Genomic DNA, 27957 nt, shown 5'->3' on the forward strand with positions numbered 1-27957 from the left:
TATAATAATAATAAAAAAACAATTTATTTAAATTATAAATAAACTATTATATCAAAACAAAATGAAAATCAATAAGTTTTTGAAGTTTTATTTAGAGCGGGTTTTTGAGTTGGCAATCAAATGCCAATTAATAATCAGATTATTAATCAGAATCATCAGATTTTATCTGATGATTCTGATGAAATTTCGCAGTGTTGCCATTCAAAACAACAGAAAACGTCTCTGTTTGCTATCGAAACAATGTATGTTTTCAGAACAAGAAGAAGATTGTAAATGAAATATGAAAACATAAATGTAAAACTATAAAATGTATTGTGAAGTCCCCATAATTTATACTAATCGATAAATCAAAAATTTTAATGTTTATTTTAATAAAAATTAAATTCATTTTTTGCATCAGCTGTTTACACTTTTTGCATTTGTTGCTCCAAGTTTAAACCACCCCTATTAACCGCTTAAACTAGCAAACAAAATTAGCTGATTCAGTATTCAAAAACAATTTTCGAAGCTTAATCCGAAATCTTTCACCTAAAAATTAGCCCTTAAACATTTAAATTATTAGTTTGTTAGTTAGTTAGTTAGTTAATTAGTTAGTTAGTTAGTTAGTTAGTTAGTTAGTTAGTTAGTTAGTTAGTTTGTTAGTTAGCCTAGGTGTTCCATGTTGGTTTAAAGGAAATCCTCCAAGTCGCTCTATATCTTCATATTGGAAGCTGGAAACCTTTAAACCTTTAAAGTTGAAAATTTTTTTGGTCTCCACCAGGATATAAACGTTTGAGTATTCTATGGTCTCCAATAATAAAACATAACCTCACTTGAGGTGATACGTTTGAACAGTTATATGGAATAATACACTTCATCAGTGCGAGATGCATACCTGTCTAAAGCCAGGCAATAAATATAAGCCTAAATGCGTTTAAAAAATAATCGCAATATCGCCAGAGTTCTTTCCCAACTCAAACCTGAATTACGACTGTTAAAACATACAAAAAAGAGAAACAGCTGTTGCCATCTTAGTTAGTTACTGTTTTATCCCAATTCATTTCAATTCAATTTTCATTTTACATCTTAATTGTTAGAAGGGCCCTTAAAAATCTACTCTCAGGTCTTGATATAAATATTTTAAACAAAATCCCCTCAATTTCAAATTCCTAAAAGAAAATTTCCCCATTTAATAAAGTTTGCTAAGCGCAGACTAGTCAACTGAACACCTCAGTTTGTTTTTCTACTATTCTCTTTTAACTTCATTTTCTTTACCTTTGTTTACAATTTTGTTGCTGCTGTCACAACAAATCCCAAAAAAAACAGATGTGGTGACAACTTATTATTATTTGCCATTGTTTTAATTTTCATATATTGTTTTTATTTCACAATAAACTATTAATAATAATGGCAACAAATTACGACAACGATAGTTATTGGAATCGTTCAGCCAGTAAGGCTTTCAATTTTGATGACGATGGCACCGATGATACGGAATTTAAGACTGTAGCGGCCGGATATGAGTTAACAACAGATTTTGGTGGTATACTAAACGATGACACCATTTCAGAGGCTAGTTTTGATAATAGTGCCGCTGGTGGAGCTTTAAATTTATCCATAAAATCTTTGCTGTCGGAGGAAGCTTTAAAGTGTATATTAGATGAACAGTCGATGGATGATCGTTTAATACCTAAGGGTCTGAGTGCCGAAGAAGAATTGAAATTATTGAGACGACAAATACAGAATACTTTGTACACGCCTTCGCCTTTAACAACGGCTCAGAAATTATTAAGTGGTAAGTTTTAAAATATTTATCAACGTTTTGGTTTATTTATATGAAATTGTTTTCTTTTAGGTGTTATGGTTAATTTCGAGGTGTTCAAGTCTTTACATGATAAACAGCAACTTTTGGAAGCTGTTTTAAATATGGGTGCTGCTGGTGATGCCATTATAAGTGTGGTGTTATTTCTCGAAAGAACTTTAAATAGACCAGACTTTTTACAATTACTTGCCGCAAAACCCAAGGCCTTGCAACATTATTTAGCTTTTCTAAAGCAACAAAATCCCACAGAAGCTGTTAAACTTCTTAAAGATTTAGGTAAAGCTCAGGATTCTTTGCTATTACTTTACAAAGAAATTTATCAATTTCACACGGTGAAAGAGCGTAAAGAAAAATTACAACAAATTATGGAAAACTATAAAGCGTCCAGTCCGCTTTATCCACAATTACTACATGCTAATATTAAGCTACTAAACCTATTGGATACAGAACGTGCTACTTTTAACAATATGATAGATATAGATTCCAGTCCTATTGAAGTTTTATATGCCTGTTGTTCCAAATATAATAATTGGAAGGAACAGGATATGTTAAAAACTATTTCCCCATATCATTTTGCGGCTGATTTACAGATCTCACCAGGACAATTTGAATGGTGTGCCTTGAATGAACGCACACAAGCACAGGCTTATGCTGATCTACCTCATATTTTCGAACACATACCCACCTGGCATCCCATGAAACAAAAACAATTTCACATAAGTTTTTCTTTGGATTTGGCAATTTTACGATTGCATGAATTACAAGCTCCAGCCACTATAATTTATTTGTTTTTATCAAAAGTCTCTAACAATAATGATAAACTAACTTTAGCTAGAAGAGTTAAATGTGTTAAGGCTGAAATAGATGCTCTAGTGGCTTTAAAGGATATAGGTCAATTGACTTTACTGAGAGACTCTTTAGCTGAACGTTCAGAGGAACAGTTTTATTGTGACAATGCTTTAAAAACGGTACAAACTAAAAGATGGACTACGGATAATATTAAATTGAAACTCAATAATAATCTTAGTTGAGTTATAATATTGATTATTGATGAAAATGCAATAATTATTTATAAGTTTTGTTACCGAAAAATCTCAAAGAAAATGTTAAATATTGTATAAATTGTACATTTTTAAAGATTGCAATAAAAAGTTTTACAAATTTTTAAAACTTTTTTAATATTAATATTATATAGGTACTCACTTTGATATAAATAATTGTAATTCCGGCATAGAATTTGTAATAGATCCTATTGGAAAAATTGCACTATTTATGATTCTTATTAGAATTTAAAACACACTTTACACTTCAATTTGTTTAGCTTTAAAAACACTTTAATCTTGACATTTTGTCTTTAAAAATTAATTTAAAGAAATTTTAGAATAATTAATTTTAAAAAAGGAGACTTCCAGCTGTAATATAAGAGCAGTCCCTGGACAATCATAAAAATCACTGCGCAAAGTTTGTACATATTTTGGAACTCCAATTTTTTGGCTCTAACATACAATTGAAAACCTATGAGTTTTTGCAAGATCTTTTATAATTGGGTGTATTTTTTCCTAACTTTTATCTTCCTTTATTTAAAACTTTTATACATTAAAAACTTGATGCTTTCCGGCAACTTTAGTAAACGATTTAACGCACCATAATATAACAATAATGGTTGTATCATGTTAACGCACTATGTTCACATTTTCGTTAAAAATAACATATAAAACACAAAATAAACTTTTAAATTTTTGATTTTTTATATGAATTTAACATTAAAATGTATATTTTTTACTATTAACAAAAGCCTTACTTTTTTGCAAGACAAGAAAAAACCGCGAACTAAATTGACATTTTAACTAAAACAGAGTTATTAAATTGACAAAAGTAAAAAAAAAACACAGAGTTGCTCAATCAAAGTAAAAAACGGAAGAGAAAAATACGCTCTGTTTACCTGTTTATCTGTTAAAAATGACATGAAGAAGAGGTATAACATTTAACTGATATAAATGCTAACTAACATACTAGTGCTTTCCTTTATGCGTTTTTATAATACAAATATTAAGAAGAAACTGTGTTAATATTAACATAAAAGCTAGGGTTCTATAAATCGACTTTATTGTTCCAAAAAAGTCGATAACTCGACTATCGTCTATGAAAAAAATCGAAAAGTCAACTTTGTAAATAAAAGTCAAAAAGTCGTAAAATGTCAAAAAGTCGAAAAAAATCGAAAAGCCGGAAAAGGTTGAAAACTCTAAAATAGTAGAAAAAAGTCAAAAATAGTCGAAAATTTTGAAAAAGTTGAAAAAAGTCAAAAACTCTAAAATAGTCGGAAAAACTCGAAATAAATAAAAAAAATTGGCGAAAAAAGTCGTAAATAGTCGGAAAAAATTGAAAACAGTCGGAAAATTTCGAAAACTCGAAAATAGTAGAAAAAATTTTAAAAAAGTGGAAAAAAGTCAAAAACTTGCAAAAAGTAAAAAAATAGTAGAAAATAGTCAAAAAGTCGACTATTTAAAAAAAAACTAAAAGTCGAAATGTCTAAAAGTCGAGTTTAACTATATGAAAAAAGTCGAAAAGTCGACTTTTCGTTTCAACTATAGAACAGTAATAATAGTCTTATGGACATCAAATTGAGATTTTAGTAAAAAAATCTTAAACCACATATATACATATGTATATATGCCCTATAGACTTAAGAACAATCTGCAATCGAGACTATAGAATAGTCTATACAGATCATTCTATAGTTATGACTATAGATCAGCCTATAAATCAGACTATACATCAGGATATAAAAGAGTTCAAAGTTTTTAATATAGAAGTGTCTTTAGTCAATATATGAGAAGAGTCTATAGTCAAGACTATAGAACAGTCTATAGACAAGACTATAAAACAGTCTACATTCAAGACTATAGGACAGTCTATTGTCAAGACTTTAAAACAGTCTATAGACAAGACTATAGAACAGTCCATAGGCAAGACTATAGAACAGTCCATAGGCAAGACTATAGAACAGCTTATAGTCTAGACTATAGAACAGTGTAAAGTCAGGACTATAGTCTATAGTCAAGACTATAAACAGTCTATAGTCAACGATATATAGTCTAGACTATAGAACAGTTTATAGTCAAGGAACTGTTTATAGTAAAGGCTTTAGAACAGTATATAGTCAAGACTATAGAACAGTATATAGTCAAGGCTATAGAACAGTCTATAGTCAAGACTATAGAACAGTCTATAGTCAAGACTATAGAACAGTCTATAGTCAAGACTATAGAACAGTCTATAGTCAAGACTATAGAACAGTCTATAGTCAAGAATATAGAACAGTCTATAGTCAAGAATATAGAAAATTCTATAGTCAAAATTATAGAAGAGACTATAGTTAAGACTATAGAACAGTCTATAAACAGTCAAGACTATAGTAGAAATAGTGCAGTAGTGTGTAGTCTTATCTATAGACATAAGGCTATATATACACTACTGAACTATTTTTTGTCGAGATTATACTCCAGTTTTTGTATGGTCTAAAAATAATTTTAAAATAGTTCAATATTATCTATAAACTAGACTAAGTATACTCTACTGAACTATTTTTAATCAAGATTATACTCCAATTTTATTCTCGTCTAAATATAATTTTGATGACTAATCATATTCAAGATACAAATATATGAAGAATAAAACAAGAGTTTCCTATAATTTACTTTAAAAAATATTGATAAACAGTTCAGTTTTCTAGAAGTATGTACGTAATTATTAAAAAAATGGTAAATTACACTATTAATCAAAAAATAATTTTAATTATCTAATTTTTGGACAAACAAATTAATTGATAAACTAATACACGTAACTGTTATACTTTAACCTGTCCGTAGACTTTACTATCAGTAATTATTATCTATTTTATAAAAATATTGCTGAATTATATATTAATGCAGAAAAAATAATTTATCATGATGGTAAATAATTTAATAAAATAAATTACTATAACATAAAATTGACTAGTTTATGCGCTGAAGCACTAGAAGAAACAACTCGCACAGAGCAAAAATATGGATGCCGATGGTATTATTCCCGATATTATAGACAATAAACCAGAAGCCGCAGTTCATGTGACTTATAGTGATGGTGTTAAAGTTAGTTTGGGCAAAGAATTGCAACCTAAACAGGTTAAAGATCAACCAGAAGTAACATGGGACGCTGAGGAAGGCTCACTCTATACTTTATTAATGGTAGATCCTGATGCTCCTTCCAGGGCGGAACCTAAGTATAGAGAAGCCTTACATTGGTTAGTTATTAATATACCCGGCAACAAAGTAAGTGAAGGTCAAGTGGTGGCTGAATACATTGGTTCTGGACCACCAGAAGGCACTGGCCTCCATCGTTACGTCTTTCTTGTTTTTAAACAAGCGGGAAAAATTTCCACCGACAAACTTATTCCTAAAACGTAAGTGAAAAACAAAACATTATTTTTTTCCATAATATTGATTATTTTTCTCGATTTTGTTTAGATCCCTTGAGGGTCGTTTGAATGTTAAAACCCGTGATTATATTGCCAAATATAATTTGGGTAATCCTGTTGCTGGTAATTATTATCAGGCCCAATATGATGATTATGTACCAATTTTGAAGGCACAATTCAAACAATAAATGTATACATACAAATATATATTATTAATTTATAAATCTTTTTAATTAAAATTATTGTTAATTTAAATAAAATGTTTTCTTTATATTATTTTCATTAGTGCATATAAAAACCCTTGACTAATTTTGAACCAATTTCTATAAAAGGAAACCACTTGTGTTCTAATTTTGGTTTTTATGTTAGAACACTATTGAACTAGATAAGATATAGGCGAGAAATTATTTAAAAAAATTAAGAGTTGATTTTTATTTTACCATCACATTTAATGAGACGAACTATCTGATAAACTGATATTCTTAACTGGTATACAAATATAAAATTCGTCACTTGTTAACAATAAATATAATAAAATAAAGTTAATGAAGATCAAGTTTTGGAAGATTACATGAGCTCTGGAACCCAAGAAAGTACCGATTTGCATCGATATGTAATTTTAATTTAATTATAGTCTTGATTATAGAGTTTCAATGTATATTTCATCTATAAACTTGTCAATAGAAGCGCTATAGTGTCATCACTCTTTAAATGCTATTTGAGTGATTTTTATATCCTTACTATAGTTGAAGCAACCTTTTTGCATTTAGTTAAAAGCAGGCTTTTCTACTTATTGCATTTTATGAAAAGTAGATTTTTCGTCTTTTTTCATTTAATTAAAAGTCGATTTTTCGACTTTAAGTATTTTATAATTCTTTTTTTTTTTGCTATTTTCGAGTTTTTTCCGACTATTTTAAAGTTTTTGACTTTTTTACCACTTTTTTTAAATTTTCAACTATTATTGACCTTGTTCTACTATTTTCGATTTTTTCCGACTTTTCGACAGTTTACGACTTTTTGACTTACCGACTTTTTTCGACTTTTCGACATTTATTTACAAAGTTTACTTTTTTCACAAACGATAGTCGAGTTATCGACTTTTTTAGAACAAAATAGTCGATTTCGACTTTTTTCGACAAAAGTCGCTTGTTCGATTATACGAAAGTCAATTTATAGAACCCTAATTACAGTACATACCTCTGTTAACAAAATTTAACTGTTTAATTAATTCTGTAATTTAACAGAATTTTAGTTAACATTCAACAGTGTGAAACAGAGTTGTTAATAAAATAATAACAGAGGAAATAACATAACATTTCGTGACAATAGACCGACTTGCTTTGGCAAGACGTTAAAAAATTATTCGCGGTTATTGCTATAAAACACGAAAAATATCACCGAGTAATAAGTAGCGAATTTGCTTGCAATAAAACTTAAAAAAACTTAAATTTATTTGTAAATATTAAAATTATTGCTAAACAAATATGTTGTTAAAACTGTAACACTCTTCAATGTTTGATAAGAAAATTAATATATTATTGAACTTTAGAATACAATATAAACTGTTACAATAAATTTTCACTGATCAGTAGTTGTTTATCAACACAAGTGAAAACCCCTAACGCAATTACAAAATGGATACCAGTGAAATTATACCCGATATGATAGACTCTAAACCAAAAGCTACTGTTGAGGTAACTTTCACAGGTGGCCTCAAAGTTAATATGGGCAATGAATTGCAACCGAAACAAGTTAAAGATCAGCCACAACTAAAATGGAACGCTGAGCAGGGATCACTATACACACTTCTAATGACAGATCTAGATCCTCCTTCACGTAAGGAACCGACATTAAGAGAAGTTTTACATTGGTTAGTTGTTAATATACCTGGCAATCGCATTAGCGAGGGGCAAGTGTTGGCCGAATACATGAGTTCAGGACCCGAAGAAGGTACCGATTTACATCGTTATGTATTTCTTATTTTTAAACAAGTGGGAAAAATTACAACCGATATATTTATACCAAAAGGGTAAGTAAGTACATTATTATATATTTGTTTGTAATATATTTTATTGTTTCTTTCTGTAGATCTTTCGAGGGTCGTTTTAATGTCAAGACCCGTGATATTATTGCCAAGTATAATTTAGGCAATCCTATTGCTGGTAATTATTATCTTTGTCAATATGATGATTATGTTCCAATATTGCAAACTACTTATAAAAAATAAAGGATTATGTATTATTATTTATAGAATTATATAGACTGTTCTGTAGTCTAGACTATAAGCTTATCTATAATCTAGACTATAGACTGTTCTATAATCTAGACTATAGACAGTTATATAATCTAGACTATAGACTGTTCTATAGTCTGGAAAATAGATTGTTCTATAGTCTGGAAAATAGACTGTTCTATAGTCTGGAAAATAGACTGTTCTATAGTCTAGACTATAGACTGTTCTATAGTCTAGACTATAGACTGTTCTATAGTCTGGACTATAGACTGTTCTATAGTCTGGACTATAAACTGTTCTATAGTCTGGACTATAAACTGTTCTATAGTCTGGACTATAGACTGCTTTATAGTCTTGACTATAGACTGTTCTATAGTCTGGACTATTGACTGTTCTATAGTCTGGACTATAGACTGTTCTATACTCTGGACTATAGACTGTTCTCTAGACTGGACTATAGACTGTTTTATAGTCTGGACTATAGACTGTTCTATAGTCTGGACTATAGACTGTTCTATAGTCTGCACTATAGACTGTTCTATAGTCTGGACTATAGACTGTTCTATAGTCTGCACTATAGACTGCTCTATAGTCTGGACTATAGACTGCTCTATAGTCTGGACTATAGACTGCTCTATAGTCTGGACTATAGACTGCTCTATAGTCTGGACTATAGACTGCTCTATAGTCTGGACTATAGACTGCTCTATAGTCTGGACTATAGACTGCTCTATAGTCTGGACTATAGACTGCTCTATAGTCTGTTGAGGACTCTAGACTATAAATTAATCAAAATGCTTTGCAGTATATACTTTTCGTTCAAATTTAATTTCTATAAAAAAATAAAACTATGTTTAAATATATGTTTTTTTATTATTTTGTTATTATACAAAAAATTAAGAATTTTGTTTTATTATTGTTGTTGTTGTTCTTTTTTCCATTTTATTTATAGTATAATTGTGTAATTATTTGTGAAGACAATTACTTAAGTAGTTAATTGATTATATTGTTTAATATTTAATAATTTCTTTTTTATTTATTTATAAAACTTGTAAACATTTAAAGCATTTATTTATTTTATTATTTTAAGTTTATTTTTTTCATTTAAATTTTATATATTTTTAATAGTGCACAATAAAAGTTTATTGCAAAAAAATGTTTAAATTAAAGTAAAAAAAAGTAATTTATAAGCAGTCAATATTTTTTGTTTTATTTTATTAAAAAAATACTAGTTGGTTTAATTAATTAATTTTTAACAATTTTTTTAGCCTTATTGTTAAATTATTAGAGTTTAAAAAAAAACTTGTACTCAAGTAAACCTTAGTTTAAATTTAATAATAATTTAGCAATAAGGATGATGTTTATTTAATTATTTTTTATGAAAATGTTTTTTTTTTCTTCTTTTAAGTAATTATTGTTTTTTATATAATATTTGGTGTTTTAGTGAAGTTTTTTTTTTAAAAAGCTATTTAATATTAGATTTATTAAAAAATATTAGCATAATTTAACTAAAATATGTGAAATTTTTTATAAAAAAAATTATAAATTTTAAAATTTGTTAAATGATCGAATAATTTTGTCAATATAAATGATAATTACAATGAGAGTTTAACAACAATGTCTTTTCCCTTATTTATATATAATTGCTGTGGCTTTTAAGCTTTCATTTGTGCTTGACTTTTAAATTTTTGAAATAGTTTTTGACATTTTCTTCAGATCAAACGATATGAAACTTAATGATAGAAATATAAGAATCTTTTTAATTTTATAAGAACATTTTCAATATCGAGTAGTTTTTAAAAACACTAAAAATTTTTTTACACAAAATTTTCAATATTGAAAACTTTTTTAAAGAAAATTTTCAATACTAAAGAAATTTTTATAGTAAATTTTCATGATTGTGATTAATTGTATAGACAATTTTCAATATTGAATATTTTTTATACTGAATATTTTTTTTGGAAATTTTTCGATATTTAAAAATATTCAATATTTAAGAGTTTCTTATAGAAAATTTACAATATTGAAGATTTTTTTATAGAAAATGTTTAATATTTAATATTTATTTTATAGAAAATTTTTAATATAAGAATTTTTTAATAAAAAAATTCGAGTATTCTTTTTTAAGAAAACTTTGCATATTAATAATGTTTTAATAAGATTGTTATTGTAACAGATGATGGCTGTGACTGGAAAAACTTCCCGTTGATACAGCTGTTGCTAAATTAACCATCTTTGGACGATGGAGAATCAGGTCGTTTCGAAACGCAGTTCCATATGTCGTGGTAACGTTTAAGATTATAGAATTTTTTATAAAAAATTTTCAAAATTGAGATTTTTTTCATATAAATTTTTCAATACTGAAGATTTTTCAAAATTTCAATATTAAAGAAATATTCAATATTGCAGAATTCTAAAGAAAATTTTCAATATAATAGACTTTTTTAAAGAAGATCTTCAATATTGTAGATTTAAAAAAAAACTCAATATTGACATTTTTTTTATAAAATTTTTCCATGCTGAAGATTTTCTAACAGAAAAATTCTTAGTTTCAAAATTTCTTATAGAAAAACTTCAATATTGAAGACTTTTTCATAGAAATATTCAATATTTTAGATTTTTCTATAGGAAATATTCGATATTATTGATTTTTTACAATAAAACTTCAATTTTCTTTAATATTGAATGTTTTTAGAGAAAATTTATAATAAGGATGTTTTTTTTTTGATAATTTTTCAATACTGAAGATTTTTATTGAAAAATTTCAATATTAAAGTTTTTTATAGGAAATAATCAATATTGCAGAATTTTAAATAAAATTTTTAATAATTTATTCAATATTGAAGAAAAATTTTAGTTTTCTTTTTAAATAGAAAATTTTGAATATTTAAGATTTTTTTTAAGGAAATTTTCAATATTGGAGATTTAAAAAATATTAAATATTGAGAATTTTTCATAAATTTTTTTATACTAACGGAAAAATTTTAAGTTTAAAGATTTTTTGTAGAAAATTTTCAATACTGAGACTTTTTCATAAAAAATATTCAATATTGTAGATTTTTCGATAGAAAATACTCAAAATTATTGATTTTTTTAACAGTAAATCTTAAATTTTTGTTCAATATTGAATGTTTTTATAGAAAACTTTCAATAAAGAAGTTTTTTTTTAAATTTTTCAATACTGATTTTTTATTTTTATAAATTTTAGAAATATTCTTTAATAGATTTTTTTTAAATTAAAAAAAAGTTTTTTATAGAAAATTTTCAAAACTAAAGATTTTATATACGAAATTTTTAGAAAATTTTCAATATTTTTAAAATTTTCAATAAAATAGCAAAATTTTAAAAATTCTAGAAAAAATCTTTATTCATTAAATTTTATAAAAAAAATCAATATTGAAGAAATTGTTTGGGTTATTTTTGTAAGAAAAAAGTTTGATATTAATGAAAATTAATAAACAAAAGATTTAAATTGTGTCCAAATGTAAGCGTGGCCTGGGCAAATTTATTTCTGCTAGTATTTCAATGCATTGGTTCTAAGAATGCATTTAACGTATAAACCACACGTTGTTTCACTTTATCTTTACAACAAAATCGTTATTAAAGTTTGTTCATAAAAAAGACTTCCTTTCACAAGATAATTAGATAGATCCACATATCGATCACAAATGTACTCTCAGCAACTGTTCAGAAAACTCTTATCAAAGTATCAACAAAAAATTGAATTTAATTACAAAAAATAAATAAAAACAAAAAAACTGATATTTTAAAAATCTTTGTTCAATAATTTACTTGAGATAATTATGGTCTTACGTCCACTTCTCCTTAACTACAATACAAACAATGATTTCTCTGTTTTGAACAATTATTTAAAGCAATGAAACTATTATAAACAAACAAGATTAAATATGTATATATAATATGTAAATAGATGTAATAATAATAATAAAATGAAATATCACTAATAATTAAGCAAAAAGTTTTTAAAAAGTAAAATGAAAAAAAAACAATAGAGATGACAAATACAAATTTACAAGCATGTTAAGATTAAGAAAATAAAACAATTTCAAATTCCTAAAGTTATAAAAGTAAAAAAAAAAAACAAATTTACAACAAGCGAAAAAGAAAAGAAAGAAAACTTTTACAATTTAATTTTCAAATAAAATTTAAGAATTACAAAACTTAAGCAAACGCTGACAAATAATCGTTTTAAATTTAACACTCAACATTTCGAATATCACATCGGTATCCTCCAATTTGTGAGTAGCATGATGTTGATGTTGCTGCTGGTGATCCTCTTCGGCTTGAAATTGCTGCTGTTGTTGTTGTTGATGATGATAGAAATTTGAATTTGTTTCGCCCTCTGTTCTAGCTATAAGAGTCTTAAATTTCTCATTGAGATTCTGCTCCAGATCAGTATTGTTATTGTTGAAATACAAAACATAAGCCAACTCCAAAAGATAATAATCTAAATCGGCCAAAAAGAAACGTTCACATTCGGCTAAATCGTATTGATGATTAATGAAATGACTGAGCAAGTAATAAATAAGAAATCTTAAATCGGCACGTCTTAGCGGCACATAGCCGGTATCTTTCGAAAAGTATTCAAATATTTTCAAAGCACATAGAGAATTTTTGGTGCTCTGCAGGCATAAAGTGAAGGCATCAACATATTTGAAATTTAACATTAATGTACGTATACGATATTCTAAACGATTTTTGGAAAATTCGCGCACTTTATCAGGACTATAGAGGCCATGGAATATGTACAGACAATAGTGTATGTAATTGCAGAGATTTTGTAATTCCTCACTGTCCTCCGTGATTACCTCATCGTTATTTCTATTGCCATTATTATTAACATTAGCTTCTGCTGCTGTGGTGGTAACTGCTGCCGTTGCTGTTGCATTTGGTAGCAGTAATTCTGTGCCATTATTATGAACATTGTCATCGGTTAAACTGCCATTATCAATATCTACATTAGGCAAACGGGCATAACTTTGTTCATCAGGCGTACACTCATACGAACTGTTGGTAGTCTGCTGCTGATTAAGATCCAACATATTGTCTGCCAGCAGTGGTGTATTTAGCGACAATTGCAAAGAGGAGGCATCATTTTGACTGAGATTTTCTAGAGAGGAAATCATATCATCTGATTCTTGTCCCGTTACTATATTCGCCGAACTATCTGCCTGTGTGGTTGATTTATACTCATGCGGTGAAGGTCTATCGTTTAATTCACCAAATTGTTCGAAATCGATATCAGCCTCTTGTAGAAAGTAATATTTATAACGTGGTATTGTCTTAAGATAACGTATGGGCTCGGTATCCAAACGTATGCGTGGCCTGGGCAAATTAATTTCTACTGGTATTTCGATGCATTGGCTTTCAAAACGCATTAAACGTTTAGTGGTGGGTAGACAAACAACACGTTGTTTCATTTTATCTATACATGCTCCCAAATCTCGGCCGCACTGGGAAATAATAAAAACAGAAATTATACCTTTAAAGTTCTGAAATTCTTGCTTAAATTTAACTTACCTGTCCATTAGAATTGCCACCAAAGGCTTTAACAACATAATCGGTTGTCATGACTAGAGTAAAATCTGCACCACAATCTACATACATGGGACGATCGATATTATCCAATGGTGAAGGTTTACTAACTGCTCTACGCTCTTTATCTTCGGTACCTAATTGATGTTCCAAGTTTTTGCCCCATGTATACAGAGTGCAGGAAGAAGAGATCAAAGCAAAGTGGAATAGGCCACTAGAAACCTAAAATCATAAAATATTAAAAACACAAATCATATCCAAAACAAACCACTCCTTAATACCTGTAATATTTGTCCTGCCACTTCGGAGGTATCCACTAAATGTGGTGACATATGCTCACAAGGATCTACATCGGCTGCAGGTGGCTGCTGCACAGACGGTGCTGGAGCGGCAGGTACATTTGTGTTAGCTGTTGCTGCAGCTTTATTCTCCTCTATTTTATCTTGTTCTGCTGCGGCATTATTATTTGTTTTCAATACGGGCACATCGTCTACTACTTCATCTAAAATTTGTATATTGATATTTGCGGTAGCATCTTCGGTGGCAATTATATTATCATCTAAAGGTAAAGTATCAATGTCTGGAACTATTGCTGCTACACCCGAAACAATTTCGTCTTTAGCCATACTTGTTATATTATCCTCTTCATCAGCTTTTATTACATCCAAACCTGGTGAGGTTATGGTTACTGTGGGCACAATATCTTTTGAACTCGCAGGCAAATCGATTGATTCACCTTCGGTAGTGCTAGCTGTGGTGACAGATGCAGTAGTAATGGTAGCCTCAAAACGACGACTTATTTCACGTCGCTGATGTTCTTCGATTTTCTGTTTGGCATTTGCTCTTCTCTTGATTTGATTGGCCAAACGTAAAGCTTGGGGTGATGAGCCCCAAGTGTACATACGTTCATTTTCATCTACTACTATCTGTATTTGTGAAAGAAAAAAAATGTAAGAAAATGAAATTTAATTTCAAAATTTTCATTTATATATTGAGAACAATAAGAGATTGCCGGTTTGATTTTTTTGTTAGGGCTGTAAAAAGTGTTAAATCGTGATTATTAAACTTATTCAACTTATACTTACATTTGTAAAGAATTTTGTATGAATCAGTCTTATTCTCGCTGTGCCAATTTCGAGTCTTTGAGGTAATAGGTATTTTACTTGACTCGCATTATTTACTTCATCGTCTGGTGGTCTATTACTATTATTGCTATTGCTGCTACTGCTACTACTGCTATCTAAAGTTGCCTCTGTTTTAGATGAACCTAATCCAAGTTGTCCAAAGTGATTCGAACCAAATACATACAATTCGGAAGTATTTGGTAAAGGCCCTTCACACAAAACCAAACTATGAGCATGACCCAAAGAAACTTGCAGAATTTTCTAAAAATATTATAATTTATAAATCAGTTAAACTAAGTTTAAATATTTATGGCTAAACTTACCTTATATTTCAGAAAAGAAACCAGTTTAGGTTCGGACACATTTTCTGTATTGCCATGACCTAATTGTCCATATACACCCCAACTGTAATTCATAATCGTAAGTTTAAAGAAATACAATGTTAATTTATTTAAACTTACCCCCAAGTATAAAGTAAACCATCTGCTACCACTGCATTATGATATTGTCCAGCCTCTAGTATAGTTATATTTTTACCATCAAACTGTTTAACCAGCATGGGTTGCAGAGTCATTTGCATTTGCTTGCCTATACCCAATTGGCATAAATTATTGTTGCCCAAAGTATAAAGCTAAATAAATGAGAAATCAATTAGAAATTTATTAATGTTTTTAATTGTATAAAAACTTACGCCATTATTTGTAAGCACTAAGGTATGCTGGCGGCCACATTTAACGGCATGCACCTCTAAATTTAGTTGGGACAATAAATCTAAACTTTTTACAGCATAAGGTGGTTCCGGAGTATCTGTAAATAATAAATACTTTGTCCTTGTTAAGTTCTTAGTAATTATAATGTTAAAACTTACCCGAAGATTTGTTAACACTATAATTGCAAGGCACACCATTTGAGCCCCAAAAGTAGGCTACACCATCCACTACACAGGCGCAGTGGGCACAGCCGGCCGATATTGGTTTAAAACGCGAGGTTTCGATGGCAAATTGATTGTCTTCATAAGTTAAACGAAACGTATTGAGGGCATTTAATACCCGATCACATTTTGAGCGCTGAGATTCCAAGTGTATGAGTACAGCCAAATAGGTTTCAATGAGATTTTTACAAAATTCCAATAAATAGGTATTATTGTCATTCGATTGCGATGAGGATGAAGTATGAGAGACAATAGGTCTTAAGGTGGCCGAAAAGGGATTTAATTGTTGTTCCAAACGCTTAAAAAGATAAAAGAAAATATTTAAATTATCAAATCTATTGTATTTTATTGAAGTTATAAATGAACCTTTAAAACACTTGGTCTTATTTGTGGTAATTTTTCCTGTATGAAAGTAAAATAATCTACAGCAATGCTGGGCAAATATGTTATGGTTTCCGTAAACATAGATTCGCTTAAATTGTAAAGACACACATTGAGCTCTGTATACCAACCTAAGAACAAAATAGTTGTCAATTCTATTTGAAAGTTATGAACAAGAAAATCATTTACCAAACTCCTGGCCTACAACACTATTTAAAGCCAAAAAGGTATCAATACAAACACCTCGTATCTTGGCCAATAGTAAAGCGGCTGAAAACAAACCACTTTGACATAAAACTATGCTGGTCATGTTGGTATGATATTTGCCATTGGTAACCAGAAAATTCCTAAAATAGATATATATTAATAAATTTTTTGTGAGGGTAATATGAATACCTTACCAAAGAGGTATATAGTTTTTATCATTGACAGCTTTTTCCGCTAAAGTTATGAGCAGTAAATTTGCCAAATGAAATTGTGAAGAGGGTGACATTTGCAATTGACTTAAGGACTGATCTACTCCATAGGTGTAATCGCCACAGGGCAAACCTTCGTTGACAGTAAGACCCTTACCCTCGGGAGCATATTCTGCTGGTGTAGGCGGTAATATTAAGCGAACATCTTCCGAATGCCTATAGGTGATGTCGGGCAAGAGTGTCTTTATGATGGGATGACAAAAATATTTCGAATTAAGAACATGACTAAGTTTTAAAGCCATGGCACAAAGATGCATTAAAGCTGTGGTCTGACCAAACATGGCCAATTTAAGTGCCGTACGTATGGGTTTAATGCGTGCCGTATTATAAGTGAGCAAAGCTTGTGTGACCTTCTTACGACGCAATAGATAATCACCCGCAAATTCAATGCAAGCCTCATAGGTGAGATCAAAGGTATTGCAAAAATCCCGACATTGTGTCCACTCTCCGGCCAAGGCTGAGTCGAGGAAAATGGCAAAGGGTTCTTTTCTGTTAAAAGTATATAGTGAAATTAATTTAAACTAAATTGTATAGAGAACTATTCAAGGCCACTTACTTGAGTTGTATATAATAGACATTTTTATTGGTCACCACATAACAGGGATCATAGTTAATTTTAGGAAATTCATTTTGCATAATTTCCATTTGTCTTAAAGAGTACTCTTCCTGCACATCGGCCGTTTCATAAAACTTAACATAATCCATGGGTGATTTGATGTCTTTATGTTCGAATGCTTTGGTTTTTTCATCTTTTGATATGACTTCATTAGGATTTAAAGCTGGACGGTAAGTGGCCATTTGATAAAGACTCAAAACTGTTTCATTTTCAAAACGAAACAAACCCAATTGTGAGGCAGAATTGAATCTCTAAAATAAAAGAAATTTTTAATAAAAAACAAGACAAACTTAAAATATCATGCTACCAACATCTTCATTGCCGGTACGTAAAGAAGCCATAGCACTGCTGATGACACCCACAGCATTGATAGAATTACTGGGTGACAAACAGTCACGACTGAATTGTTCGGTAGTGGTAGTTGAAGCGGCACTAGTATCAGCTGGACTTTCGGCTTGAGGCCTTTCGGCTAAAATTTTAATGTCACTGTCATTTTCATTGTTATCATCAGTATTCCCACTTTTATTGAGATCATTTGTTGCTTTGGGAACTTCTGCATATTTTTCCTGTTTTTCCACATCCATATCACGATTTTCTTTTTCTGTATTTTGATTTATCATAACCTCACTTTCCTTGGGTAAAACATTACTACTCCCCGCCGGTGAATCATTATAATAATCAACATATTGTATGGAATATAATATATTTGAACTAATCAATATATCCACACAATCGGGAGGGATTTTATATAGAAACAATGGTTTCAAATGTATATCTATGCTGTGCACGGTAAAACTATTCGATTGACTGTGTAGAGCACTTAGTAAATAAGTACTGCGTAAGTTTTGTATGGTATAAAAGGAACCAACAGAATTGGCCAGCAATTCCGGTGTCAAAGAAGGTGAATCCACAATGGCAAATGAGGAACCCAATGAATTGTCCGGCATATCTATAATCAAAAAGATATCAAGTATAAATTGTTATATATGTATCCCTTTAATGAATTTTAACAGCTAATAAAATGTATTTATGCTATTTTAACTAACTTAAGTTTTAAGAAGGTTTTACTAAATATAAGTACAAGTTTAGCTTAGTTTTTTTTCTTGTAATTAGAATGAGATGCTTTAACTTTGAATTCTCTAACATTTTAATTGTGTTTTTTTTGGGTGCAAAAAAAACTCACCAAATTTTGTTCTCATTCTATATAAAAATATCATAAAACATTTTAGATCTTATTTTTGTTTTTTTTCAAGTATTTATCGATACACATTAAAAGAATAGAAAGAAAAATAGAAAAATAAAAATGCAAAAGAAAGAATCTATATAGTATTAAAAAAGATAAGGAATTTTACTTGAGCTTTAGTAGCAAACAACATTTGGAAATAGGGTGTAAAGTGCTTCTTTTATGCTTTTAAATTACATATTTTTTATGTTTAAGTGATAACTTAATTGGATTGAGGTTTATGTATAGGCTGTTAAATTGTTTATGTTATTGTTGTTTAAATAGGCATAATTTTACAATGATTCATTTAAAGCTTTAAACACTTAAGTTATAATATAAAAATATTGCCTTAAATACAATTTTCTCAAGTTTGATATTATAAATATAAACTAGCAAATACGATTACTTTGTTAATCTGGCATTATTACAACTTTAAGATGTAATGTGTTTATGATTCAATTCATACCTAAACGCTGTATTAAAGATTTAAATTTTAATCGTATTGCTGTTGAAGGTAGAGACTGCAAAGAAACTATTAAATAATTCTTACAATTTTCGAATTCTTAAAAAAAAAAAACTTAAAAATATATAATAAAAGTAATTAAACATTTAGAAAACGAAAAACGTACAAAAAATCTCTTTTTATAGATGATCATTCAAGGTTTAATATTAAAAAACAAAAAGTGCCAGTTAAAGAATAAAAAAAGTACCAAACCTATAATCCTATAAATACGTCTGATTTTTATGTTTTCTAATTCAATAATTCGAAAAACCAAAAAAGTACCTTTGATTAGGAAATCGAAGAGAAACATTAAAAAAGTGTATGTTTCTAGATTAAATTTTGTGTTTTGTCTTCATCCCAGGAAAAATTGTATTAGTTCTACAACTAGTTCTAGAACAGCGTTGCGCGTTCATATTGTTCTAATTACGAAGATTTTCGGCAATTCACACGTACACAACCCGATCATAAATAAAACTTATAGCAAAAGCGTAGAAATTGCAAAAATATATAAAAACAACAACAATATTTTCAAACAAGAGAATAACTTGCAAAAAACTCGTACACTCCAAAAACTTTTCAGGAATGCATAATATTAAAAATACATAAAAACAATATTTTTAATACTTTTTAAACATTTTATATTAAAAGCTTTAATCTTTGTATAGAAGTAAACATTTTTCTTTTCTTTGAATATGCTTTATCTGTAAAATTTACAATTTTACTTCTTATAAAATTTGATTATAGCAAGCGTAACTAGGAAATATTTTTTCTAAGTGTTTTTTAGTATTTTCTTACCACTACAATAACAGTTTCACTTTCTGCGCTTGGCTGTTCTAGAACACATGATTTTAGCCTGAACTCGTTCTATTTTAGCGTCTAATTTTTGTTCGAGGTTTTCACCTTCAAACTGGTTCTGAGGAAACGTTATGGAATCGATACTCTTTTTTTGGAACGCTTCTGGAACTAGTTCTATAATCAATGAATTTTGTTTGAATTTATCAAACTCGAAACAAGTTCCATGGAAGTTTTATAGAACGTATAAACAAATATTTCTTTTTCAGCATTTTTGTTTGAAATTATTAAGATTCGCAGCAATTTTGAGAAACTGTTAAGAAATTTTTACTATTGTAACAATTTTATTTACGTAAAATTTAATATATACTTCCGCACTTCTAATCTTTTATAATATTTTTGCTAAAGATATACGTTACTAACTTTCCGTTCTCTCGGTACCATTCAATTAGGGATCTCTTTAATATCTAATATCTAGTATTAAAGAATTAGTTCCTTTAAAACTATTTAGAAGTATTCAAGAACCACAACAATATTCTAAGGACCGGTTTCCAGAAGTAATGGTGATACTACTAGTTTCAAGGCTGTTGTTTAAGAAACTGAAGTGGTTCTGTTTTCACTCGTTCTAGAACTAGTAGTTTTTAGAACAAGTTTTAAAAATTTTCCTGGGATATATTAGAAAACAAACAAATATTATTAAAATATTAAAGACAATACAAAAAAGTACTATTTGATGAGCAAAAAGTACCAAATGCTCTTCAAATAGTACTTTTTGTATTTTCTTTAATATTTTAATAATTTTTGTATGTTCTCTTATAGACAAAAATAATTCAATCAAATAAAATCATTAAAATTCAAAAAATACAATTGAAATGATGAAATAGTGGAAAAAATTTTACCTTTGTGGAAAGTTCTTTAAAAAAAAAAGAGTACAATTTTCTCCCATTTCTGGTAGAAATACACATTTTTGAAAATTAAGTTCAGAAAATATTCCGCTTTTAAATCTTAATATCACAGAAGTTATAACTCATACGATTCAAATCTACATTCATTTGTTTCGGAAAAATTCTGCTTTCAAAAAGTACCAAACAATGTACCCGAAACATATAGTGGCCTTTGAAATTTTTAAAAATTTATAAAAAATTGACTTGAAATTTCAATTTCCCGTTTTCCCCCTTTTTGATACTTTTTATTAAAGAAATAGCAAATTTTTTATTTATATAAATATTACAGAGTTGGTCAGTGTAATAGGTAATTACTTATAAGAATACGTCAATAAATCGATTTTTTTTTTAATTTTGAAGATGTCTTCTAAATATTTTCAAAAATTTTATTATGATTATTAGTTACAAAGTTATAAAGGACCCAAAATGGTACCAAATTCACCATTGTTACACATTTTCATCCTTTAAATGTACGGATTTCGAAAAAGTATCAGTCACCCACCTGACACCAAAATTTTTCTTCAAACTCTTTCGAATATTTTAAAATTTTGTTCAATAAAAAATTTTTGAAAAATTTGAATTTATGTTTATTTTCACCTTCTTTAAACGCGATAAAACAACAAGTGTTCTTTCGCTTGATAAGGCGAAATTGAAAATTACTCTCACATTCTTTAAACATTGTAACTTTAAACAAGTGTTCATTTGCTTGATAAGCCAGAGTGAAAGTAAAAGCAAAAGAAAAATATCAAAACATTACTTACATTCTTCAATTTTCTGGCGATTATCCGACAAACGCATTTTGATGGCATTTAATTTCTTTGAACCTAAAGATTTTAGAGAAGCCAAGCGAGCTCGAGCGGCTGGTAAAATACCAGCCCGACCATTTGCATCATCCAAATCGTTCATTAAGTTATTATCCTGTTGCTGTTGTTGCTGGGAAGGTTGTTGCTGAGAAGGTTGTTGCTGATTTAAACGTGCCGCAGAACTTGTAGTGGTTGCAGTTTGTTTAGCAGCACTCGAAGCTGTGGTTGTAACCGAAACTTTATTGTCTAAATGTCGTGTTATAGCTACTGAATATGGTGGAGGAGGTGGTTGCTGCTGAGGATTGCTGTTATCGGCAGCAGAATCATTAGTGTTTGAGCTCGATGAAGTTGCTGCTACCGATGATGAGGAGTAACCAAGTGGTGCTGGTGGTGGCTGCTGAGGCCTACTATGAGCCACTGATGTTGAAAGCGCTACTTGTATTTGTGCTGAAGGCAGTGTCTGTGAGACTAATGATACGTTATCATCAGTACTTGTTGCACTAGTTGTTGTTAATTTATCATCACTTATAAAAACATCCTCATCTGGTTGAGATTTTTCTGAGGCTGGATCTGAAGAATTGCTAGTATTCTTAAGGGGCATAACAATTTGCCAATCGTTTTCTTTGGGTTGTGAAGTTGTGGGAGACATTTCGCCCGGGTAAATATACTTAATGGCTTTTTGTTCCAACAACAGTTTGAATTGTTGTTTTAAAGATGATGTTATCTGTTAAAAAAAATAAATACAAAATGTTTTCATTTTTTAAGATTTAAAAACCTTACCAATAACATAACACTGTCAAATGTATTATCGCGACAAATGAGCAATTTTACTACTGAACCACTTTCCACTGCTGTACTGGCTACAAATGGACAATTGGGACTAAGACCCACAAAACATATTGAACCATCTGAATAACCAATAACAGCACGATTAACACCCTCTAAAGTACGCCACCACACCACCGATAGAGGATATGGACAAGTGTTAGAGGCCATAAAGGACATGCTCATCAATGGCAAATGACTATTGCCGGTCTTATCATCCACCTGATTGGGAGCACTTGAAGTTGCCAACATTTCGGCAGGTACATCGTGACTAAAAACTTCCATATTACCCTCATCTATGGCAGCGGCTTCTACCATTACCGCGCCTTCATCGTCTTGTTCTTTGTTTTCTTCATTTTTCTCTTCGTTTACATGGAGATTCTCCACTTGTTCAACTAGAATTTTTATATTATTTCCCTCATCTTTATCTTTATTTTCGGCTTCTGCTTCGTTACTAGTTGTTGGCTTTTCTTTAGCACGCTCTTCTGTTCTCAGCGTATTAAGGGCGGAGTGTCGTTTGCGGGTTAATTGATTGGGACACTTTTTAGAGTTGGGACATTCATGTGGACCCACAAAGGGTATTATATATGAAGTAACTTGTGTTAGGCTATAGTGTGATTGTGGATAGCCTGTGTTGTTGGCATTTTTCTCCACGTAGCTTTTATCCACCACCGCTAGGGCGGGCACTATGTGTAGGGTGTTGTCAAAACCTGGAAATAGTAAAGATTCATTTGGAATATAACTTTTACTAAAAGATTAATAACATTGTTACCATTTTGCCATAACTAAAGGAAGGTTAACCAACCATATAAAGAAATTGCGTTAAAACACTCCCTATTAAAACGTGTAAAAAACTTTAAAAATAACTTAATGTGTATATAAAGTGTCTGTACTTCTGCAATGTAACAAAGACAAACTGTCTAGCCTCATGCTATGAGAATCTAACAAAAAACTTCATCTTAATACCACATCTTTTTTAAGTTTCATAATCTACAAATTGTAAGAATCGGAGGTAGGGGTTTCAAAATTCTCTTAATTCAATGACATCATCTACACATTAGGTTCATCTTTTGTACTTATAGGGATATGTAATATAATTTATAATTAGTTATGGTTACACAATTGTAAATAGCATATTCATTAAAATCGGTTGTTTAACAAAAGTTTTCCATGAAAGTGTGAAATAACTTTTTCAGGAGTAATTAAGAAAACTATTATTTCTATTACTAAGAAAAATACATCTTAAAATATAATGAAATTACTTAAGAAATCTTTGCATAAAACCACAAACTTAATACATGTTTAAGCTTTCAAAAGAAAAGTGTTTTTGGGTCACTTAGGCACATTTTTCCTAAGTGTTTTAATTTAATCAATATGAACACCAAGCAGAGTGCAGCTATGTGAGCATCCCTATTATGTTTCGAAACTCTTGACATATACAGTTTTTTCTAACAAAAAAGATGTTAAATTAAGATAATTAAGTTTCTGTTAGTAAAAAAATGCAACAATATTTATATAAAGATTTTTATAAAATATAACAAATTTAACACAAAACAAGACTAATCCATAAATAAGCCAATGGACGAATCTATAAAATAACCATTAGATTGGTTAAAAGAATAGTAATTAGTGTTCACTATTAGCATATCCATAGACTAGAGCAAATAGTTTAAAGACCACTTCATAGATCAGAAAAGCGAATAGTTCATAAACTATCCAGTATAATCTTCTTTAGAAGAGTAAATAGCCTGTAAAATGCTACATTGAATAGTCAGTAGACTATACATTAACAAGTGAACTGACTTTTCCATAGAGAAGTATATAGGTCAACTAGTCATTGGTCTAGTCAAGAGAAAAATTCAATGGTAACTCGAAAGACAATAAAAGAAACAAGTGAACATACTTTTCCATAGAGAAGTACATATATAGAATAACTACACTTTGATTTAGTAAATAGAATAATTCAATACAACACAGACCACCCAATAGACTAGTTAAAACATTAATACATAACGGAAAAATATCTAAAAACTACTATTTTCATAAATTTTCATTAATACTTACATAAAACCAATAACCACGTTCCCGATGGATCAAAACAAACATCATGTATAACACGGGATGTACGACGAAACCAGGAGATTAACTTTAAAACCTCTTGACCACCCTCACTGGTGTAGCGCAGCACAATGTCATTGTCCTCAGACACTAAGCACAGCAGCTGTTTGTGACAATCATACTCTGTGATGGTCGATAATTTACAATTGAAATTCGTAATCAATGGTCGCAATTCAAAAATGTCCAGATAATAAAGAGGCGAAGTCATAACGTCTACGAAGGAAAACTCCTAAAAGGAAATCACAAATCCTTCTTTCTTGGGAAAATTTTCATAAATTGCAGCAATTAGGTGGGGGGAGAGTAAAAGTGAAGGGTGCGGTCTTGTTGATTTTTTTGTCGGCTAGTCGTTGAATAGAAAATTTTCTTTAATGCACACACAACTCAAAAAACTAAAAGAAAATTGTTTTCGAATAAAATATTTTCAATTATATTTTTAATTACTCACGGTTTAATGCCGCCACCAAAATGTTTTTCGCATTAAAACACCTGGGAGTATTAAAATTCTTTTTTGAATAAGGAAGTAAAAAAAAAGAATTGAAGAAGACAAAAATTCAATAATTGTCGGCCGTGTCGAGTTTAGTTAAGGTTTGTGTGTGTGTGTTTTCTGCTTATTTGTTTTTCCCTTCAAATTTTTATTATTTTTTTCGTATTGCAATTCTGTGCGGTGTTCAAAATAGTTGTTTGTACTACGAATAGTATTTTGTACACTGTTTTCTGGTGGCAAATTGTATAAAGCAGCAGATTCCGTCGTTTAGTAGTTGCCCCCCGTTTTTCTTCAAACACTTTACTTTTTTATTTAATTTTTCTATTTATTTTCTTTTTTTTGGCTGCGCACTCACGTAATGTTCTTGTTCTTCCTTTTCGGCTGTTGTTGTTGGGTCTTTTTTTTATTTCAATATACAACTACGACCCATCCATCCACCAAGCAAACCCCCTTTTTAATGGTTACACTAAAATGTTTTTTGATTGCCCTAGCTGTTTGCTCTATTATCCATCCATCTACTAGGTAGATTTTCAAAATGTATGTGTGTGCTGGGGGTGCTCTGCTGCTGCAACAAATTTTTCTTCTTTTTGGCTTACAAATTTTTTTACTTTTTAATTAATTTCACATTTCTTGTTGTCAATTGCACAAATTTCATTACACACTTATTAATTGGATATTTCTAAATATAATTAGAAAAAGTTTTTAACCGTTACACATTTATTTTATATAAATTTTCTATTTTTTCTTAAATAGTTCTCTAAGAAAATCAAAATAAAGAAAATCCAATAAAAAGTTCCTCCAGACAGAGCCCTGCGCCAACAAATATTAAAGGCGTCGTCGTCACTGACACTAAATATGTCGGCGGCGGCTTAAAATTAAACTTAAATCGACTGTAAGCCGGCTGTTTTTAATTACGATTAGTTTTTAAATTTTCAACGATTTAAATAAAAACGGAATCCGAGTGATCAGAAAGTGGGATTTTGAAAGCAAATATATTGTTTATAACAACAAAACAGAATAAGCAGAAGTGTTGTGTGCGAAATTATGAAGGAATGGATAATCAATTCTTAAACATTAAAAACAAATCCTTTCTCTAGTTTTACTAGGATCGGAATATATTTGATCCTATTCTCTATATAAAACATCTTGCAGAAAATCAGTTTCTAAAAAATTTTGCATTAAGAATATAATCAATAACGTAAAAACAAAAATATTTATTTATTCAGTAATAAAAAAATAATTTGGGCAAAAAGTAGAGTTAAAATATACGTTAAAAAAATTGATTTGAAGAACACCAAATTTTAAAAGTTTCAATAAGTGTTAAGATTTTTGAAATAGGTCCAGTTAGGGATAATGAGAACCAGAACAACATCAATTAAAGGGATGGCATGTCCTGGTAGGAGGTATACAATTGTCACCCTCTTGTGGACATTCTTCCAGAAAACCATCATGATGCCTCCTCTTTCTTTTTAGAGACAAATAATAATTTAACATCATTACTTACATTTTTTAATACTCTTGATCTTACAAACAGGCTAAATCAATCAATATAGGTATTTAGTATTTACACGTAAATACGTTTTCAATAAACAGTTATGTTATTTCCAATAAGAGAAGCGTTTGTAATTAGGCGCGTAAACAGGCGAAGCATAAACATTGAACGTTAAGCAATGTTTTACACTGTCCAAATTTTAATGACCGTCTTATTATTATATAAAAGAAAACTTGTTTAAATGAAAACAAATTAATTTTATATTGTAAAATTCCATAAATTTAGCGAAAGTGTTCTGTAAATTGTACAAATTATGACGAAATTTTCAAGCCGTATTAAGTTGAAAATTTTTCAGCGGCGGCGGCTGTGACATTTTGTTCGGCGGCTAGGCTTAGTTGTTTTAAGCTAAATCGTCTCAAGTCTCTTCCTCTAGATGACTAAATTCTTCAATTGTCATGATGAAACTTGGCAGCACTTTAATGTCATAAAATGAAGAAAAACAAAAAAGTAAATAATAACAATGTTGTATTTCTTGTGTATTTTAGCTGAAAAGCACTAATATGCTAGAAAAATCAACAGTCTGGTGCTCTTTTGTTGTATTAACGGTATTTTTAAAATGGTTTCCTGCTGTCAAATGTGTGAGAAAAATTAAGCCATATTTAGAAAAAAGTGATCATTGAGTAAATTGTTTTATACAAAGTGTGAAAATAGTGAATCTGTAATAAAATTGTGTTTAAAATGTTAATAAACTGGAATGTGGTTAGAATAATAGTGAAAGTGTGTGTTAATGTATGATTTCTTAAGAAAAACTTCGTGTGTGACTTTTTGTTTGTTTGTTTACAAAGTGATTGTGCATATTTTTTGTGCAAAATGCTGGCTGCTTAAGAAAATATTTTGGTTATACTAAAAGGTAATATTATGTGATATTATAACAATCATTAGATTTTTATGTTGTTTTTCTTTTAGATGGTGAGTAGACTTTGTCTTTTGTTCTGCCTTTGTTTCTTTCTATTACTCCAGTGTACGCTAACCATACATATGTACATATCCTTTTGGTGTCCAGTTAAGTTTTCCAATAGTACATAACACTCCTTTTTTGTCTTCCAAGGTAAAGTTAGATATTTCATCTAAAGTTTTCCAATAATTTTGTAATTTGTGTGTTTATGTATTTCGAGTGGCCGCTGGTCGCATTCATGTGATG

At 29.6% G+C, this 27957-nt stretch overlaps 4 protein-coding genes across 5 annotated transcripts; 3 read left to right on the forward strand and 1 right to left on the reverse strand.

Moving 5' to 3' along the window:
• Positions 1-1286: 1286 nt before the first annotated feature.
• Positions 1287-2965, forward strand: LOC111684427 (vacuolar protein sorting-associated protein 16B). Its single transcript, XM_023446601.2, has 2 exons — positions 1287-1774; positions 1835-2965. Exons 1-2 carry the CDS (start codon positions 1387-1389, stop codon positions 2830-2832), a joined length of 1386 nt encoding a protein of 461 aa, XP_023302369.2. The 5' UTR covers positions 1287-1386; the 3' UTR covers positions 2833-2965.
• A 2800-nt stretch (positions 2966-5765) lies between these two features.
• On the forward strand, positions 5766-6503 carry LOC111684426 (protein D2-like). The gene is made up of 2 exons (XM_023446600.2): positions 5766-6242; positions 6307-6503. The coding sequence occupies exons 1-2, from the start codon at positions 5848-5850 to the stop codon at positions 6443-6445; spliced, it is 534 nt and encodes a 177-aa protein (XP_023302368.2). The 5' UTR covers positions 5766-5847; the 3' UTR covers positions 6446-6503.
• Positions 6504-7839: 1336 nt separating this feature from the next.
• LOC111684428 (protein D2-like) lies at positions 7840-8566 on the forward strand. The gene is made up of 2 exons (XM_023446602.2): positions 7840-8286; positions 8346-8566. Exons 1-2 carry the CDS (start codon positions 7892-7894, stop codon positions 8482-8484), a joined length of 534 nt encoding a protein of 177 aa, XP_023302370.2. The 5' UTR covers positions 7840-7891; the 3' UTR covers positions 8485-8566.
• Positions 8567-12543: 3977 nt separating this feature from the next.
• On the reverse strand, positions 12544-26096 carry LOC111684430. Of its 2 annotated transcripts, none has more exons than XM_023446604.2 (17): positions 25226-26096; positions 24727-25169; positions 22618-23372; positions 21796-22561; positions 17886-18523; positions 17515-17825; positions 16884-17447; positions 16672-16829; positions 16468-16601; positions 16039-16399; positions 15862-15977; positions 15632-15801; positions 15494-15575; positions 15132-15431; positions 14328-14972; positions 14032-14268; positions 12544-13964 (listed from the first exon to the last, which is right to left on the reverse strand). In XM_023446604.2, exons 2-17 carry the CDS (start codon positions 24986-24988, stop codon positions 12657-12659), a joined length of 6807 nt encoding a protein of 2268 aa, XP_023302372.2. In that variant the 5' UTR covers positions 24989-25169; positions 25226-26096; the 3' UTR covers positions 12544-12656. The 2 variants fall into 2 exon arrangements, with proteins under 2 accessions (XP_023302372.2, XP_023302371.2); XM_023446603.2 differs by having other exon boundaries at positions 16468-16613.
• Between the last annotated feature and the right edge of the window lie 1861 nt (positions 26097-27957).

This window comes from Lucilia cuprina, chromosome 4 (assembly GCF_022045245.1).
Source record: "Lucilia cuprina isolate Lc7/37 chromosome 4, ASM2204524v1, whole genome shotgun sequence".
Taxonomy (NCBI): Eukaryota; Metazoa; Arthropoda; class Insecta; order Diptera; family Calliphoridae; genus Lucilia; species Lucilia cuprina.